General features: G+C 45.8%; 1 protein-coding gene across 1 annotated transcript in view; it reads right to left on the bottom strand.

The window, feature by feature from the left end:
- Positions 1-20224, bottom strand: part of SND1 (staphylococcal nuclease and tudor domain containing 1) — a 427290-nt gene that overhangs the window by 97657 nt on the left and 309409 nt on the right. Inside the window, exon 16 of the mRNA XM_045495517.1 lies at positions 386-495. Coding sequence (XP_045351473.1) covers positions 386-495 — 110 coding nt within the window. The remainder of the gene's footprint in view (positions 1-385; positions 496-20224) is intronic.

Below are 20224 nucleotides of genomic sequence, written 5' to 3'. Positions count from 1 at the left end.
AATAAACGTTCAAAGAAAATTGGCCCCTGACAGGGTTAGTCAAGCTTCTAAATCCAGCTGGAGGCAGGCAGCGCGGGCTGATTCGCCAAGGAGCAGGGCTACAGAGCCGTAAGCCCTCTGCCTCAGGATGCTGCCTAGGCCGGCTTGGTGTTTCAGCACACAATCCCAGGACACCGGTGGCGGGGGGCTGTCTGGGGGTGGCTGGCCAATGACGCAGGGCTCAAGGAAGCAGGATGTGGGCAGACACAGAATGGATGGTGGATGAGGAAGGCCGAGCACCAGAAAAATGTCAGACTCATCTCTGACGTGGCAGGAAAGCACGAGACCAAGGGAGCCCCGTTTTCTCACCCCTCTTCACACAAGAAGCAACCGTAAGATGTCCCACCTCTCGCTGCAGCACCAGCTCCTTGGTGAAAAGTGTGGCTTCCTCACTGAAAGGCTCTCCCTCTTGCACCAAGCCTGGGAGGTTTCGGGCTCCTCTGGGGCATTCGATGCCTGTGTCAGGAGAAAAGGAGAATCTGTGATGAAAAGGGGCCTGGTCGGCCTAGTGTCCAGCAAGGATGGGACACCGCCCTGACACTTTCAACAGGGCAGGACTTAGATCAGAATGCCATCACATCAGAGATAAGTTGCTGTAGAGGGAAAACCCAACCATCACCAGGGCAGCGGTGATTAGAGGGGGCAGGGGAGGTGAGCTCCCGGTCATAGCATCTGAGAATCAGCAAGAGACCTGGGGAGTTCCAAATAAGACATGTGGGGAGCACAGGCACACCCGGATGTGGGATGCACCCCCTTACAGTCCCAAGGTCTCACCGGCTTCACCATCGCTTATCTAAATGGCTCTCTCACCTAAATCATACTGCTGTCCCCAGCTACTCTGCCTTCTGAGAGTCATTCCAGTGGACTCCTAGACGTTTTCTCTTTACTATCTGGCTTTCACGTCAAATTCACAAGTGTTAACGCGGTGTCATTTTTCTCTTCATAAGCTTCCCCTGCTGTCCTCTGGCTATATTCTGGACAATAGCACCATCAGTTTTTCATTCAGAATGAGTAACAGAAAAAACAGAATACTGATGAAGAATTAGGTGTCTGGAACCAGACAGACCTGGATTCACATCCTAATTCTATCACGTATTCGCTTTGTGACCTTAGCCAAGCTGCTGAACCACTCAAAGCCTCAGTTGTTCTATTTGTAAAACTGGTAGAATAATGTATCTGCCTCACATGGTTGTTGTGTGAACTAGGAGAGATTATGTATGTAAAAACATGTAGTGGCACAATGCCTGGCCTATGGAGAAGTAGAATACATTTTAACTCTTATGGTTTTACCATTATTATTATTATTATTATTATTATTATTATTATTACTATTTATAGCAATCACCACGCTCATAACCTCAGCGTCTTTCACTCCATACCTAGCCTATAAGATCCCTGAGGATCCCATTCTTCACACTTCTTTATATCCAAAGATGGTCTTTTATACAACACAGGTGCTCACTAACCAACTCAGATTGCCTTTTCATTCTCTCTTTGATTCAGTCATTCATTTTGCAACAGTGATCATCAGTGTTAGATCACTGACAGTGGTCATCAGTGACAGACCATGAGATACGTCACATTTAGATATCTGAGTTACTTACACAGTATTTCCAAAAAAATTCGTACTGCAACTGTAATTGTGAGACAAAACGTTGAAGTAGGCTAGAGACACAATAAAAGGAAATGATCAAAATATGGGGGAGGATGCATCTATGCCCAGGTCTCTGAATCACTGCTGGTCTCTCCTGCTGCAATAAGGCAGAATTGGGAGGCGTTACCTCCCAAGGCATTTTCCAAATGGCCTTGGGTGCCGGTACAAGAGATTTGGCACAGGAGGCAAAGAAGCAAGGTGTCTAGGCAACTGCACACACTTGCCAGGAAGCCTTTGGGCAAAGGGGCCCCCACTGCTGGGACAGAACATGCGTCTCTTATGGACAAAGCCAGGTGGCGGCTCATGTTTCTGGCCACAGTACAGATTCAAGGTCATGAAGCTCAGAGGAAAGGGAATAGTTTATACCTCGGGTTTTCAGAAGCTCAAGAACAGAGCTTTCCCTCCAAGCCTTGAGGCCTCACAAAAGGAATACATCACATCAAAGGAAACACCAGAGAGGGAGAGCAGCAGAAGGATAGCAACCGCAGCAGGACAACGGCTTGGGCTGGTGGCCAGGCCACTCGCCCAGCTGTGCAAGGATGGGACAGCTGAAGGCCCTATCCGAGCATCCCATGGGTGAGATCTCTAGGGCTGCCTCGTTCTGGGCACTTCAGTGCCAGGCTGTGTGGGAGAAGTGGAACTGATTTTTGGTAAAAGAGACCAATAAACTCAGAGCCAAAGAGCCTGAGACGTAACCCAGAAGGGAGAGATGGGGCTAGAGTAAAACTGAATGAAAGTCAGCCCATGGTTTCTACAGCATCAACAGCCAAAATCACTTTTCATTTTCTATCTGCAAATTAATCAAGAACAGAATTGTCAGAGAGAGAAATAAACAATTCTATTGAACTTTCTGGCCACAGACCCATTGATAAGGCTTTGCTGCAGAACAGGAATAATGCTAAAATACGTTTCCAGTATGCTTCTGACCCTTAGCAGCCATTTGGGTGGGGCTGAGCTGGGTGCTATTGGTGGGGTGGTTATGAACTGGGGACCAGAACCGGGAGGAGGCTGGGACACTTACTGGGTGGCAGGAATTGGGGGAAAGACTGCGCGAAAAAGGCACAGAAGATTTCCTGGTCTCACTGTTTGAGCAGATGTACCTACTCTACTCTGATGTCACGACCTTGGTATTCAGAAATCTCAAGAAATCTAGAGATCCCAGTAGTCCTCTCTGAATTCTGGGAGACCACCAAGTGATTAAATCCAGAAAACAAGATGGCTTAACAAGCCTTCAAGTCGAGCAGAAATGGAGTCAAAATGTCTTTCAGGAGACAGAGACCCTTGGGCCTGTGGTGACCAAAACTCAGCCACTCCAAGCAGATTCAGAGGCAAAGAAGGGCATTTCTCATCTGTTCCCCCAGCTGCCAGCAGCCTGGCTCCACCCAGTTCTTCAAGAGGAAGAGGCAGAAGTAGGTGGTCTCCCTACACCTTGTTAGGTGGGGAAAAAGTAAACACATCAATGCACATTAATTCCCATCGGGCAGGTAGGTAAAAGAAAGGAGGCAACAGAAAAGTTGCCTGAGAACAAGAGTATTATCTCTGCTTTTATCATTGATTTCCTTTTCTTCTGGGCGTTCTCCCACTTCTCTCTGACTGGTCTCCTCTGAAGTAACCCCTTCTCAGTCAAAACCCGTCTCAGCTCGGTCACATCTCAGCTCAGGATGGACAGGGAGACATTGTATCTTAAAAACATATCCAATGGAAGGGGGAACCTAGGTATGAGAGCTAAGAGGAAAGAGAGGTGTTAAATGAATATTTTACTGAGTACCTGCTATCTGTGAATAGACCTAAGGCCTGAAATCACTACAGCCTGAGAGCTACTAAGTGGTTATATGAACCCCGAACTGGCAGATGCTAAACTATCGAGACAAAGCCCAGTTTTGGAGTTCACTACCACTGTAACTAGAGAGCATTACAACCTGTCGTGGAGACTAGGCAGGAGTCTGGGGCCTGGGGTCCTCCATTTCTTTCTTTCTTTCTTTCTTTCTTTCTTTCTTTCTTTCTTTCTTTCTTTCTTTCTTTCTTTCTTTCTTTTTTTTTTAATGTTTTTTAACGTTTATTCACTTTTGAGAGACAGAGAATGAACAGGGAAGGGGGCAGAGAGAGGGAGACACAGAATCCGAAGCAGGCTCCAGGCTCTGAGCTGTCAGCACAGAGCCGGACGCGGGGCTCGAACTCACAAACCGCGAGATCATGACCCGAGCCGAAGTCGGACGCTCAACCGACTGAGCCACCCAGGTGCCCCTGGTGTCCTCCATTTCTTGTTGAGCAGGTGAGCAGGGTCAGGAAGTCCAGGCACAGCTGGTGTCTGGACGTAAGGCAGAGGGGTGCTTGGCACCGGGGCCGCCATAGTAGAGGCTTCCACACTCAGGGGCAGGGGAATTGCTAGATTTGGGGGGATGGAGGGGGTGGTTAGGAAGGATGTCACAACAGGGACTGAGAAGGGAGAGGCAGAATCTACTTCTGCTTGTAAAGAACTGTGCAGCTGAGTGTTTTCTAGCTTTTAATTTTATTAGGGCCCATATATACATTTACATATGGGTATATACACTTTTATATAACAAAGTTTCCACAAAACAATGGTCTTTCTGTTCTGTTTCATTAAAGAGAAAAATGATAGTTATGACATTGAATTAAGCCTCTAGTGGGTCAGGGCCCTCAGCAAGAGTTCAAAGGCTATGCTGAATGTTAATTTATCAGTTTCTGGACTTGCTTTTGTGTCCTAAGGGAAAAAGGAATAGGGCAAAAAATATGCTATCCACCAACAGAGAGGAAACCAAACAAGTGTTAATATTCTAAACCCAGAAAGACAGCTGTTGCTGCTGAATACCAGGTAAAGACACGCTGCCAGCAGGAAGCGCTCTGCCTGGCCCTCTTTTCCTAAGAGCCTGGCCAATAAGTAAACCCCGTCCATGCTGCACCTTTATTCAAACAAAGATTGCATGACGGGGCTGGTGTACCTGGTATTCCTCTGTTACCAATACGGTGGGGAGGGAGGGAAGGAAGGGAGGGGGGGAGAAGAAGAGAGAAAAAGGAAGGAAAAGGGAAAGAAAGAAAAGAAGGAAAAAGAATTAAAGAAAACAGATCAAGGGAAGGAAAGTCGGGTTCTCGGAAGGCAAACCCCGGGCTGCAGCCGCTGAGCCACGCAGCAATGGAGAGCTCCCAAGACTGTATGTATGAAATGAGATATCACTGGAGTTCCAGAACCTCTCCCCAGCCAGGTGAGAAAGTGCCCGTAATTCTGGATTGTGCATAGTACTGCTGATAGCTGCTTTTTCTGACAATGCACTGGTGCAGTGCTGCCTGCCTGCTGATAAGAACATATAAACTTTGCTGTGCTTCAAATGCCGCTGGTACAGGTTAACTGCCAAACTGACTCCTGACACTTACAAGTCATTCAAAAAACAAAAATATTTGGTTTAAAAAAAAAAAACAAAAAGATATGAAAAAATTCCCAAACATTCTTAAAACATTTTCTTTGCCGACAATGGGGTGTGCCAGAATGAAGAGATACTGTACCCTGTGGGGCTTTTTGGCTGATGTCCGTGAAGGAGAGATAAAACACACACCCTCCTTATCCATATGGCTCCTTGACCTCTTTTAAGCCCCACAGACCTATCTGCCTATAGCTAAAAACCCATTATTTTTCATATCTTTTTTAAGCTTTCTGGGATATGATGGTTGCCCAAGACTATTTAAAATAAAAAAGAGGATGTGCCTGATTTTGTATGGTTTAGGAAGATAAAATGCATCACTAGCTATGAGCATACCATGGTTCTGGTTTCTGCTCTGCCAGTGACGAAGTATGAAACCTTTTGGGGCCTCATGGTCTCTATGAAATAAAGGAGCTCTGAGGTCTCCCCTGGCGATGAAATCCCGCAATTTTGACTGAGCCCTTCTGAGATTCCTCACCCGAGACTTGACTTCTGGAGTTCAGGATGCCCCCTTTCAAATGTAAAATGCCGGGCTATAGAGCATTCTATTAAAAAGAAATTATACATTCAGAGACATTGACTAACTAGGTCAATTAACACAAACACTTTGGTCAGTCAGCTTTGGAACAAGAAGTACAAATTCTTGTTAGTGATACAATAATGGCTATATAAGAGATTCTATTGATGGCTATGAGAGTCATGTATCGCTCTGAATATTTAACATTGTAGGTGAGTTTTATGACAATTAAGCTCTGGGCTCAAAGTGTGTTTGCTTTTACCTTTATTGGGAGCTAAAGGGAAGTGTGTGGCAATCTGCCTTGGCTAGAAGTGACAGCTTCCCAATGGCACTTTGTCCAGCAAACAAGAGACCAGGGATTAGCTAAAGGAAACAAAACTCTAGAGGAAACAATAACCAATTGGAAGGATTAGTCAATGGTGCTCACTGCTGCACCGGACGTTACTGAGGGAGGGCTCCAGAGGCACGCAGACATACTCTTTCCCGTCCGCCTATTTACGATACTTAAAAACGCCACAGTTCACTCAGCAGATGGTCCCTCCTTCCATTTCACAAATACGTACCAGTGCCTGCGCTGGGCTAGGCACTGTGCTGGAAGCAGAGGGCTCAATGATGAAAAAGACAGACTTTGGGCCAATCATGCTTAATTACCAGCACGAAAACATTGTATTTGTCTATCATCGTGCAAGGTATGTTACTGGTGACTGAATTTCCTATTAAACCTACCAGGCTACATACTGTTAAGAAACAACATGTGGTAACTGGACTGTGCTAGGCAGACACATGTGTGTCTGGGAGACTGTTGGTAGAATGTGCTGGACAAGCCGATCGCGGGGCTCACCATGTCAAGTCCCTTGCTAAGGCATCAGGCAACTACGTTTCCTAGTCCTTGTTCCGGGCGTCTGTCCCCTCCCCTCACTGCAAATTGGGGATGGAGGTCAGAGCTGAGAGTGGGGGACTGACAGGGGGCTGGGGGGAGAAAAGAGTTGCTGCTGTACACGATTCAGGGGTGGCCAATCTACAGTCAGGTTGGCAGAGGAAAAAAGGCTCTGTCCAAATAGAAATGGGAGCTATAGGTGAGCCAATAAGGTTCTCTTTCTGGAATTTGAATCCAGCAGTGTGCACAACACAGGCCCATCAGGAGCCAGAGGAAGGAGGCGATCTATGCAGAGGGGACACCGGAGCACTACCACTGGAGAGCTACTGTTGAGTGCCTGGGGCAACCTCACACCCACAGTCACCTTCCAGATTCCAGGATCTGACAGGATCCTGGGCCTTAGCTTACATCCCGTTAGATTTTCACAGATATTCCCAGAAATCTGCTCTCCCTTTACTGCAACCATGAGCAAGCCTACGTGAGAACCTGGTATTGGCAACCCGAATAAAACTAAAACTAAATCGCTTCTTAGACTGGGTACTGTTGTCATTCAGATTTTATTCTTTCCCGCATCCAATACACCAGCTATAGCACACAGTGGCACTGGAGATCCTCAGCAAATGTTGACTAAATGAATATTAGTGAAAACACTCCTGAAAAAAAAGCAAATACACAGAAAAGGAAATGGCTAGTGAACTGGCAGGGTTAATGTAGACATTATACAAATACCAGGAGAAGGGCCGAAGGAATCCCTGACTGCATACATCCCACTTTCCCAAGGTTACATAACACTTCGAGGAAAAAAGGCAAGCACAGCTACACGCATCTACCCTGCTGGTCTTTGGATTGGCACACTTGGGACGCAGCTGAAACAGAGGAGGTCAGCGCGGACCGGCAATGCCAGCGAGACTTGAGGATGGGGCACCGCAAAGATGTTCACTTTCCGATACAACAAAGGAGGGAAACATCCCCACTGATAACCCCACGTTCAGCCGGAGGAAGCTCTGTGGCCACATGGAAATACAGAAAACTGGAGCACATTTCAAGGGAGCAGTGGAAAATGACTCAGGGGCGGGGAGGCCTGCCTTTAAAGGGAAGATAAAAGGTGCTAAATCTGTACAGTTCAGCTAAGTGGTGACTAAGAGGGTGACAGGATAACAATCTGCAAATATTTGAAAGGTGTAAACACGAGAAAGGAGGGAAAATGCTTAATTTGAGGACGGGGGGTGTAATTATTAGGAGAAAGAGAAATCTGGACAAAATATCAGAAAAACCAAGCGTGGGGATGACTAGTGGGTTATAAATAAGTTTCCCAATTGAAATGGAAATGCTGTTATTTGACCCTGAAACTGAAATGTGGCTACTAAACCCATCCTTCTACTTATGAGAAAGCAGCCCAGCCCAGGGAACTGTTATTTTATTTTGTATATTTTGGGAATGATTTCTTGAATAATATTCAAATTTAAATATCTCTGCTTTAAATGCTGTTCCCTGAAATTAAATTTTTTTTAAATGTTTATTTTTGAGAGAGAGAGAGAGAGAGAGAAAAGAGAAAGCAGGGGAGGGGCAGAGAGCAAGGGAGACACAGAATCTGAAGCAGGCTCCAGGCTCTGAGCTGTCAGCATAGAGCATGATGTGGGCCTCGAACCCATGAACTCTGAGATCATGACCCGAGCCAAAGTTGGATGTTCAACCGACTGAGCCACCCAGGCACCCCTCCCTGAAATTCCAACACATTTTCTTTTGTTGATCAAACCTGATAAAATGGTTGTCCTGGTGGGACTTTCAGAACAAAAACTGGCTTTATCTGCTAGCATGTGCCACCTGCCTGGCTGATAGCTTAAGTGGAGCTGAGTACAGAGCCAGGTGACAGACAGGTGGCAAAGGGACAGAAGACTACACTATCTCATCTAGCAGGACACCTTCATCCTTCACCTTTAAGACCCTAGGTAAGAATGCTGTAAAAGTTTCCCAGATGGAAACTGTAGACACGTCTCCCTTTTTAAATACACAGTCCCCTGGAGTAAACATCAAGGACAAGGCAAGGCACAGAAAGAACACCAAAATAAGCTTCCTGTCACACTGACTGCACTCCAATACCTTTGCCTGAGTTCCTGCTGCTGCAGCTAGCCAATTTATAATTCACAGACTCTCAGTAGAGATTTTTACCCCCGGATTCAATTAGTTCCATTTCTATACTTTGCCCTGCCAGCCTTCCCCGCCCCCACCAAAAACCAAAACACAAATTAAAAAACCCCACTATGTACAGAGAATAAGGCTCCTTATATAGCCTGAGAAAAGGAACACTTAACTATGTTCAAGTCAATTTCAAAACCAAACCAAACCAAACCAAATATTCTTTGGTGTTAACAAAGTTTAGACAGCTGTTTCTTCCCTAAGCATCAAGAACAAAATCCAGAACTCTCACACCAATGGCACAAAATGCTGAGGCAGACAGGCCATCTGCCTAATTTTAAGGAACGTGGTTATCACCTGCATATACGTATAAAACCAAATTAGCACACCACATTGTTAGTTCTCAGAAATGTAACACATCTCATGCACCAGAAGCTTATCTGAGTTCTCTCTCATAAGGTTTAAATCAGAATTAATTTGGAGACCTCAAACTGCAAATGCTGTCCACGAATCAGTTAACAACTGAGAACTGCAAACCATCCCATTAGGGCCAGCTGGTCCTCCATTTCCTAAAATGGCCCCAAAGCAAGGCAAATCGTAGACCAGTTCCTAAGAGTTAGTTCTACATGATAGGAGGCCTCGATTTGTATTGAAAGGGTCAGAAATAAAACAAGGATTTTGTATTGTCTCATACTCTTTCTTCTCTCCCTTGTTCTCTAAACTGCTATGTTATTACCTCCGGGGAGGCAGCATCTTGTGGGCCAATTTTGGAATATGTCACTGCTAAAGCTCTTTCAGTGATCAGAATAAAGGGATAAAAGAAGAATGAAGGGATCCTAATTAAAGAGATCCAACTCCTCAGATAATTGTAGTCAGGGACTCAGAACCGGGTAAGACCTGAGACTGAAGCTGTTTTTAGTTCATAATTCCGACTGTTAAGGTAGACTTTTATTGGGCTGTTCCGATTTGGTAATGTTTGATGCATTTGTTGAAAGACGAGAAACTGAAGTTAATTGGGAAGAGAAGCAATATGACCCAGTCTTCATAAGGCAATGGGAACTGCGACTTCCTTTGAAGAAAGGAAGGGGGTAAAGGAGAGGCACCTGCAGAAAAGAGGTACAGTAGTCTCCCCACCACCTGGTTCCACTTTCTGTGGTTCCAGTTACCCGTGGTCCAGTGCAGCCCAGAAGCAGGTGACCCCACTTCTGCGGTACTGTCAGGTCACCAGTAGCCTAAGGTTACGTCACAGTGCCTGCATCATTCACCCTAATTCATCTTACCGTGTAGGCATTTTATCATCTCGCATCATCACAAGTGTGAGTATAGTACAATAAGGTATTCTGAGACTATATGCACATAACTTTTATTATAGAATATTGTTATAATTGTTCTTTTATTGCTGTTGTAAATCTCCTACTGTGCCTAATTTACATACTAAAGTTTACCATAGATATGTATGTAAAGGAAAAAAACATAGTATATATAGAGTTTGGTTCGACCAGCGTTTTTCAAGCATCTACTGGGGGTTGTGGAACAATTCCTCTGTGGATAAAGAGGGACTATTGTACAGTGCTTGGCTTTAAACGTGCCTTAAATTTCTCTGATACAAGTCATGGGTATGATACCACAAGGACAGGGCTGACTTCTGAGGTCTCATCTCTAGCTGTTGTTAGCCTGTTAATGGTGGATCCCCACTCAACGATTATTTGAGGTATGGTAAATGCCACTTCTCTGTGTATACCCAGAATCTGGAATAGAGTAGATACTCAATAACTGTTTTGCTAAATGAATGCCAAACAGGTTAAACCTAACAGAAATAGATACCACAAACCTGTTATAACAATGTCCTATGCAGAACACTTGGTGAGTTCATAAGGAAATCGAATATCATTTCTAGGATTTTAAGGCGAATGAGTGTTAAATGCTAACCCACTGCCCACTTCCAAGGAGGAGACAAGGAACAGGTGGCTTAGAGGCCTTCTATTGGATTTCTGGTGCTCAGTCCATGGTGAACTGGCTTCACCAAGCTTTATTTATCATTAAGTTTAGACACCAAAGAACTACTTCCAAAAGGAAAAAAAAAAAAAATTCAGACGGAGCTCGTGCAGTAGATAACAATTTGGCCAGCATCAGAATAACCTTTCAGAATTCTTCCCATTGCAGAGCAGGATCTGAAAATAATGATTTCTAAAGGGAGGAAGAACTCTCACTGGTTAACAAGGCCTTTCCCTCCCCGGGGCATCCCAAGAGCATGGCTGTCAGCAATCTAGCCAGGCTGTCTCTGGGGGTGTTTGGAAAGGGGGGGGGCGGCAGGTTGGAGATGGCAGGCTGTCTGCTTCCCAATACACATATTTGTTTTGGGTTTGCTATAAGCAGTAGCTGCAATAATATTGCCATCATCAACTCAGAAAGCAATGAAACAAGCGGGCGTAGGAAAGAACTGTGCCGACCCCCAACTGTCCCCTTGAGTTTCTCATCAGTATCCATATCAACACAACAGCCTCATATGGACATTACAAAGAAAAAACACTGGAGGTCAAAAGCAAGGGCCACGATGGTCTTTCCGATGACAAGAAATCAACATGGCTCAAGCTTTTATGTAACACCGTGGCACCATGGAGACAGCACCCAATGAGCATAAACCCCATGTCTGAGCAACGAGGAGGAGTTGGTTTCTATGAGAACCTTAACTTTTGCTTTTTCTGACTTATTTTAAACATGTATCTTTATCTTTGAATCAAATAAAACTTAGATGTATTTTTTCCCCCTTTCATTTTTGGCACTGAAGAATTCTAATCTTGGTCTCTTAAATTCCATGTTAATACCTAAAGAAGAGAATTTGAATGTACTGTCCAGGCTGACAGAGAATAGCTTCAGGGTGGGGAGAAAGCCACAGGAAATACCCACGTGGATCTTGCAAGTACAAGCTTCCAGAAGGTATCCTGACACACACCTGGCAGCCAAATGTAAAAGCTACTTACTTGAATAAATTTAGAGTGACTTTCTAAACTAAGTTGTGTTGTGTTATTTGAACAAAATGCTTCTGAGAATGTGTGGAGTGTGCTTCCAAACTATTGCCCTTCTTGAGCCTTCACTCACAGAAAATTGTTCTGAGCTTCTCCTCCTGAGGCAAGTGAAATCCAAATGTCTAGAGGTTAGTATACTCAGCTAGCAGAACTGGAGAAAAAGAAATCAGCTAGTGTCAGGAATACTAAGACCCCCAGACCAATGAGAATGAATAAAACTCTTGAGAGCAGAGAATCTCTAAGAGCCCTTGACCTTACCGAGGTAAGGTAAAAATAAATAAAAAGAAGCAAAAAGGAAAAGGAATTCTGAAAGATCAAGATTCTTCAAGAGCATAGGCTGATCCTGACAAACAAATACATTCTATCCAGAAAAGTATCTTAAATTCCAGGCTGTGGGTGAAGAATGGTTTTTGTTGTTGTTGTTGTTTTTGGTTAGTATAACATAAAAGAGGTCAGCAGACAACTTCCTGTAGACTAAATCCAGCCCGCTGCCTACTTTTGTACAACTCATGAGCTTAAGAATGGTTTCTACATTTTTTGAATGGTTAAAAAAAAATTGTGACATGTGAAAATTACATGAAATTTAAATTTCAGTCTCCATAAATGAAATTTTACTGGAACATGGCCACGCTCATTTGTTGTCTATGGCTTCTTTCATGGTACAACAGTGAGTTGAATATTTGTGAGAGAGACTATCTGGCCCAGAAAGCCTAAAACATTTACTACATGGCCCTTTATGGAGAAAGTCTGCCAATTCCTGCTTAAAGGGAAGCTGTATGCTGGTTAAAAGAAAATCTACCCAATGCAGAGATCAACTTCCCAGAACTAGAACATCAGTGTAGGTGACAGTGAAAGAATACCCTAAGTAATAAAAACAATACCTAACAAAGCCTATGGTCATGCAACAGAGAAGGCAAAAGGAAAGGAAACGTGGCTCAAAGGAGAGTGGCTGAGGCAGGTGGCATTAACCACAGGTGTAGGCCCTCAATCTTCCTTTCCTGCACCTCATTCTAGGAATGCCCCACTCCTGTACGTGAGATCTTTCCTCTTTATTCCCACTCTCCTCCCCCAGACTCAGATTTCCCCATTCAAAACATAACACCCCATAAGCACAAAACTTGGAATTTCCAGACTTGCCATTCTTTGTTCCTTCCCACAATGGCTTCTCTCTCCACTCGCTGACAATATACTTGCACTATTACACTCCTTGTACAGAAAGCCTTCGCTCCTATGATTTTGTACTCAGACTTTATCTTTCTACTAAAACTACTTGGAAAAGTAACCTCCTCACTCACAAATCTAAAAATCTCTTCTCGGTGGGAGCCCTACTAGATCTCTACATGGCATTCAACACCGTGCAATGGTCCTGTAGTGCAACTCTTTCCTGGCTTTGCTTCTCTCGACTGGTGTCCTAGCTCTCTGGGCTGCCTGTCTTGTCTTCTGCTGTCCCTTCTTTTTATGCTCTGCACTATCTCTTGGAAGGCCCATCTATTTTCACGTTCTCCATCATTGTGATCCTGCAGAACCCACGAATTATCCTCTAAGCCACAGACCCAATCCCAAATGTTTCACAGACATGTTCCCTGGGAGGGTCCTGCCAATATCTGGAATTCAGCATGTCTAAAACCAAACCCCTCTTCCTCTTCTCCCCTTGTCCCCTTCTGGTTTTGTTACTATTGTCCTCCTGTTCTAAAAACCTCACCTATCTTAGATTTGTCCCTACTTTCACCATATAACTCAGCAACTGCTACCTCTTGGCAATTCCATGAACTTCACCCCCAAGGTTGTTGTTCAGTCCAAGGAACCTTCTCGATCGTCAACGTAACTCTGCTCGTTCAGGCTCCTGTCACTTCCAGGCAAGAATCTTCTGATCTGTCTGCCTGCTTTCCATTTTGCCCTACACAGACTCTTCCTACACATAGCTAGCAAATCACTCTTCCTAAAGCATAATATGCTGCTCAGAACTCTGCCAGTGGCTTCCTGTAGTATATTATAAAATCAGAACTCCACAATCTTGACATTCCAGGCCTTCTAAAATCTGGCCCAATTCCTTGGGACCACAGAAAACATCCATGACCCAACTCAACAGCCCCTCAAATATGTGAAGACAATACTTCTAGTTCCTCTGTCTTATTTCCTCCAGGCTAAACACTGCAAGGTCCTCACAAGACATGGGTTTTGATTTCCCACCCTTCTACTCACTTCCCTCTTTTAATCCAGGTAATATTAAGGGTGTGGTCAAACAGGAAATGTCTTTCTAGGTGACTTAATTAAAATTTTGACGGGGTGGTGGGGCACGTGCGGTGGGGATGTCTCTTCTTACACGCTCTCGAGAGCCACCTTTGGAGTGTGACCTCTGCCTTTGTGGGATTGACTGGGGAGGGGCGTGGACAGCCCACGTACCAGCCCTGCCTCCCCGTGAGCAGGCAGAGGTGGACTTTTGCTCCGGGCAGGACTCTGCAGCAGTGCCGACAGCTCCATTGGTGCGGGAGGAATCCCTGGGCTGAGGGAGAAGGGAAGCCCTCGAGGGACCGTGTGGGAGAGGTGGAGCCTGGCCCGTGGAAGGCCGCCTGCCGCCACGGCCTCCATTCCAGCCCATTTCCATTCTCTGTCTCTCAGCAGCAGCCCCAGGCGCTGTGGAGACCCTGGTGGTATTGTGACAAGCAGTCTATTCATTTCCTTCTCTCATTCACCGGGCTCTCGGGGATAAAAAGGAACAGCAGATCCAAACCACTGCCTAGAATCCACTTTGCCGAATTCAGGGAGAGTGTCCTACTGAAGTGATTATTTTCCCTGTTTGGGAGACCCAAGGGAAAGAACAGGATTTCTGCATCCTTTACTTCCCACTGATGCGACGCTGCAGAAATGACTCTTTCGGTCATCACCGTGGCCAGTGGGACGGTGAATGCACGACTTGCATTTAATTGAGGCTTTTCAGCTCCCGTCTCAGTGTGGCAACAGGACACCAAAGCACCAGGATTTGAACTGGGATGCTGGATGCAAAGCTTCAGTTGAAAAGCGGGCGAGAAGGGAGGGCAGCGAGAGGGAAAACCAGGTACCCGACAAGCTTCCTGATCTGTTGCAGCCGAATGGGAGATAGTAACCTGCCTCATCAGGCTGTGCCCGTCTTCAAGGGAGAAGAGAGCTGCTGTGGTGTGCTGCTTACTGCACAACTGAAGGGCCGCACAGGTCCCTGGACGAGAAGCTTGCCAAACGTCGTGATTGGCAGTAAGGGCGTGACAGGTGAGGAAGGCGGGGTCGAGTGCTGAGGGAGGGACGGGGCGCTAAACTTCCCGGACACTGCTGGCAGTCAAGCACATTGCCCGATGGTGACTCCCGGTGCCGCCACAACCCAGGGCGCGCGTCTGTGCCGTGTGTGTGCACTCGCGTGTGCTCACTGGCTCACGGAAAGAGGGCAGGGGGTGGGGCTGGAAAGGGGGAGAGGAGGAAGGCAGACTGAGGGGGTAGCAGTGAAGAAACAGCAGGGGCCGTCTCCGAGGGCTGAGCGCACGTGTCCGAGCCTATGGCAGGAGAGAGCATCTGTTGTGACGGGGCCCAGATCAGAAACTGGTCTTTGTGGGGAGAAGGACACTGGGGCTGCACCCACCAACGGGCACACGTACACTCAGGGGGAGTGTCTTCTGTGGCAGAGCTCAGAGACAGGAATGGGTGGAGCCCTCAGCACAGCACACAGGAGAATGCAGTTTCACTCCCAGGAATAAGGAGAGAGGAGCCCCCCTTCCGCCTCATGGCCTGCACGTCTCATCCAAAGCGCTAGGCTGCTTGCCAGCTCCCTTTCACCAACCTGAAAACTTCACCAGGTGCTGGCTTATTCGTGCCTCCTCACTTGTTTCTTGTTCCTCTCCACCACACCCCAGCCCCATTCCCCGCCAGGCTGGTCTCGTCCAGCATCACAAGAGGAAGGAGACGCCATCAGCTGAAGTCTTATGGTTACTGGCTCCTTGGGGGAGCGGATCTCTCCTTTCCCGCCCCCACCCCCACCCCAGCTGCAAGTAGTGCCCCCCTCCACATCTTCCCATTGTGCCCAGTGCTGGGGTAGATCAGACTTGCGGTGAGGTACCTAAGTCAAAAGAAATATGTCAAGGTGCACGTCTTTGTAGAGAATTTTGTGGACTCTGGGAAGCTGTATACTTTGTGATCGCCACTTATGTAACTATACTTTTTCGTTTCCATAGTTTTTGTCATTAAAGTAATTGTATGTCTTCTAAAAATATAAAACAAAGTGGACAGTTATGGATAGGGTTCTTTCTTTCTGGGGACTCTCTGCGGTCTAGCAAGGGCCTAGATGTCCTCCAGCCCAAATGGATCCCACTGGGTCAGAAGGCAATTAGATTTCCCAGTGCAAGGAATTCTTTGGCTCTACAACTGTGGATGCAGTGGGGGAAAGAAGGCTCTTTCCATCTCAGATAGCCATCCTAGGGAGACACCAGCTCCTGAATGGCAAAGAGGACAGTTGTCAATAAAAGGGTGGGGCGCGATGAGGCAAATTTCACAGAATAGGCAAGAGAAAAAAACAGGTAAGTGTTTCATATGGAGGCTGTCACTAAGCTGGAAAATTCTATGTTCTGTTCTTCACCCACCCTTAGCAGACAGCTGTTCATCCCTGAGTCAGGAGAAAAGGTGAGTGCTTTTGGAAGGGGAAGGAGGGATTTCTCCCAGCCAGCCTGGAACCACAAGAAAGAAGCTCAATCACCTAAATGACGTTGTAATTTGGGCTGCCACAAAGAAAGTGGGCTCACTTCTCTCTTAGAAAACCAACTTGCTCCCTATACGGTGGAGGAGAGCACAATCAGACTGCAGATCCAAAGTGAGCCCAGGCCGACCCCACAGGAGGAAACCTGCCCAACTCCTGTCTTCAGGGAGGACAAGGTCAAAGAAGTATGGGGGAATCTCGAGACACCAAGTTCTGTCCAAATGCCTGCAGTCACCTTGTGTATACTGGGAGAACTGGCACTTAACAATTTGATAGGGCCCTAGCATTCTTATTTCCCTGTTACCGGAGTGCTGGCTGAGACTCTGTAATGTATTAATCTCTGTAGATGAGTGATGCGGTTTAAAATACTGCAGGGTTTGGCTGCCATTCCCTCCCCTGGGGTCTCAAAATAACTCCACACAAATCATTTCTGCTAAACACTCACTCAGGCAGCTCTTCCCTGCCAGAACACACACATCTTATGTAACCAAAGGAGCCACGTAGCTTGCTGGAAGAGGAGGGCGTTCCCAGAGAGCGACACTGCTCACTGCCCTGAAGCCTCTGCAGAGCTGGGCTTTAAACCCGTCTCTGTCCCCTGCCAAAAGGCAGGCACACAACTCAGCCTGGCTGCTGTGCCCACACTCCCTCAGCAAGACAGTCCCCAAGGAGATGCAGGCGGTCAGATCAGGGAAGGTCATCCAATTCAAGGCTGTCTTAGACACAAGTGCAACCTGGACATTTAATGACCACTTACTAGGTACGAGGTCTACCCTGGTAGATTTTGGAGTCATGAGGAATGGAAAGAACATGGCCCCTCTCCCTTGAAATCCACATAGTTCAGTGCAGACAGGCATCTATACAGACACCATACAAAGCTACAGGAGGGGCAGGAAGAGAGGTGCTATAGAACACTTGACCTTAAGTACCTTCAAAGCCTCCTCTTCCCAAATCTAAGGACTCTGTGACATGGACGTTGCCCTTGGCTTGGCTTCTTTGTTAACCCTTCCTCCTGGTGCTCTCCTGCTTCTCCAAGCCTCTGCTGTTGGACCCTCTTCTCCTGACCCTTCCTTAAGCCTTGCAACTTCACGGTGGTCTGTTTTTAGCGGTTTCCTACTCTAAACCCAACTCCTAGGCAATTAAATTCACTCCTTGGGCTTAAAAATCCACTATAAACTGATGACTCTTAAAATTTTCATCTCTAATTCTGACCTTTCTATTAATTCATCTGGATCTGCAAAAATCCAAAGGCAACTAATATTCAAGGTATCAAAACTGACCTAGTAATGAAGGTTACCTACAAATGTTCTATTATTTGCAAACCAGAAAACTGTCCTCTTTCTTCTCCATCCTCTATTATCAAGTAACCAACAAAACTGTATAGATTAGAACCCTCCTAAAGAGTTCTCAGATCTGTTCTTCCATCTTCATTCCCACCTTGCAGCCTAGTTCAGGTTCCCATATGTCTTAGGAGGTCAATGGCAATTGCCTCCTAGCCACACTTGTTGACCTAAGTTTGGATCCTCTCTAATCTAAGTCTTGATACTGTGGTAAAACTGACTGCTTAAAAATACTGCAATGAAAAAGGAAAGACACCACATTTAACAACAAGGATGAATCTCACAGACAATTAGCTGGGTAAAGTAGGATTAGGATTCCAGGTATAAAGTCCAAAACAGGTAAAAACTAATCTTTGGTGAAAAAAGCCAGAATAGTGGTTATCTTGGAGAGAATGGCCATGAAAGAGCATGCTGGGGTGCTAGAAGTATTTTTTTTCTAAAGTTTATTTATTTATTTTGAGATAGACAATGCAAGCAGGGGAGGGGGCGGGGGGGGGGTGTGTGTGCAGAGGATCCGAAGCTGGCTTTGTGCTGACAGCAGAGAGCCTGATGCAGGGCTCCAATTCATGAATCGTGAGATCATGACCCGAGCCGAAGTCAGATGCTTAACTGACTGAGCCATCCATGTGCCCAGGTGCTAGGATTATTCTATATTTTGATGTGCATAGAGGTTACCTGACTTTGGGTTATATGTATATTTTTATACACATACAATTAATTAGGCTGGGGGTGCCTAGGTGGCTCAGTCGGTTGAGCTCGGTCAACTCTTGATTTTGGCTCAGATCATGATCTCATCATGGTCCTGTGTTGGGCTCGGTGCTGGGAATAGAGCCTGCTTAAGACTCTCTCCCTCCCACCCCCAACCTCTCTGCCCCTCTCCTGCTCATGTTCTCTCTCTCAAAAAAATTAATCAAGGTATATACTTGTGTGTGCCTTACTGCGTAATAGTCATACCTAAAATTTTTTAAATGACAATGCATTACCCACCATTCATTTCTTCCTAGATCTTACCTCAGGAGTTCCCAACCTGGGGTGGGGAGGGGGGAGGGGTGGCGGGTGGTCAATGATGGGCTTGGGGGAGAGGCTAGTGTTTGTGAATCTAATGAAATTGTAGGAGATCTGTGCGTGCACATATTTTCTGAAGAGAAGACAGTCTTCTTCGGATTCAAATTCAGTAAGAATGGCCGTGACTCAAAGTTGTCAACAACTTATCTCTGAGGTACAATGTAAGCAATCTTGCAGATACAGGGCCCTTCAAAAGACTGGGGTATCTGACTTTTCCAACTAGCCTTTAATGTCCCTCTTCCAGCAGACATGCAGGCCATTTAAAACCATTTCTCCTTTCGAATAACAGTGCTTTTTCAAGGCCTTCTTTTTCCTTAGCTGGGCACACCCTTTCTTCTCTCCTCACATATGAGGCATTTTTGAGAGAGAAGGCCTGTAGTTTTCTTAGATGTGTAGAAAGCTCGAGACCACCCCAAAAAAGCAAGGAAACTGAGCTACAGGGTAAGGTGACATCTGAACAACTCAGAGCTGAATTCCAGCAAAATGAGTGCCTGCAAAGGGTGGCCTGGGCATGGGCAAAAGCTCCATCAAGGCTGTTGAAGGAATGAAGGAATGTTAAGTACTTGAGTTCATTGTCCCTGTGGTCCTGTGAAAATGATCAAGTGATGATAGTGTACCCTAGGGCCTAATCAGGATATTTATTCACAAATGAGGTGAAGATACTGAAGATCTACTTACTTCATATAAATCAGATGAGAAAAATTTAAGAAACAAAACAGATGAGAATAGGGGAGGGGAAGGGAAGGAAAAAGAAGAGGAAAAACAGAGGGGGAGGCAAACCACAGGAGACTCTTAAATACAGAGGACGAACTGAGGGTTGCTGGATGGGAGGTGGGTGGGGAGTGGGGCTAAATGGGTGATGGGCATTAACGAGGGCACTCGTCGGAATGAGCACCAGCTTTTATATGTAAGTGATGAGTCACTAAATTCTACTCCTGAAATCATTATTGCACTATATGTTAACCAACTTGGATCTAAATAAAATTAAAAAAAAAAAAAAAGGATTAGCAAAGTAGGAAAAAAAAAATACTCAAATAGGCAAGAATCCGGAGTCAATGTTAAAATACCAGAAAGGGTTAACACCCAGTGCTCCACAGAAGATGGGGGGTGGGGTGGGTGACTTAGATAGCTAGGCTTACATATAGTTTTTTCGATGTATATCAAGAGAATATGGACTCATCACAAAGAAATGAATACAGCAGCGACAGCTACCATAACAATGTGTTAACTTCTGTTGTTGGGCACCAGACAGTACTTTAATTTACAGATGAGATAACTAAGGCAAAGAGAGGCTGAATACCTTGTCCTTGGCCACAGGGTTTATAAATGGAAGATCCAGACTTTGGGCCATTACAAACCCACATTTGTCATGAATACAGTAAAGTGTCTTCCTCGAAAAGGGATGTATCACAGAATTCCCAAAGC

Source organism: Leopardus geoffroyi, chromosome A2 (assembly GCF_018350155.1).
Source record: "Leopardus geoffroyi isolate Oge1 chromosome A2, O.geoffroyi_Oge1_pat1.0, whole genome shotgun sequence".
NCBI classification, from domain to species: Eukaryota; Metazoa; Chordata; class Mammalia; order Carnivora; family Felidae; genus Leopardus; species Leopardus geoffroyi.
This window is presented reverse-complemented; position numbering and strand designations above follow the sequence as displayed.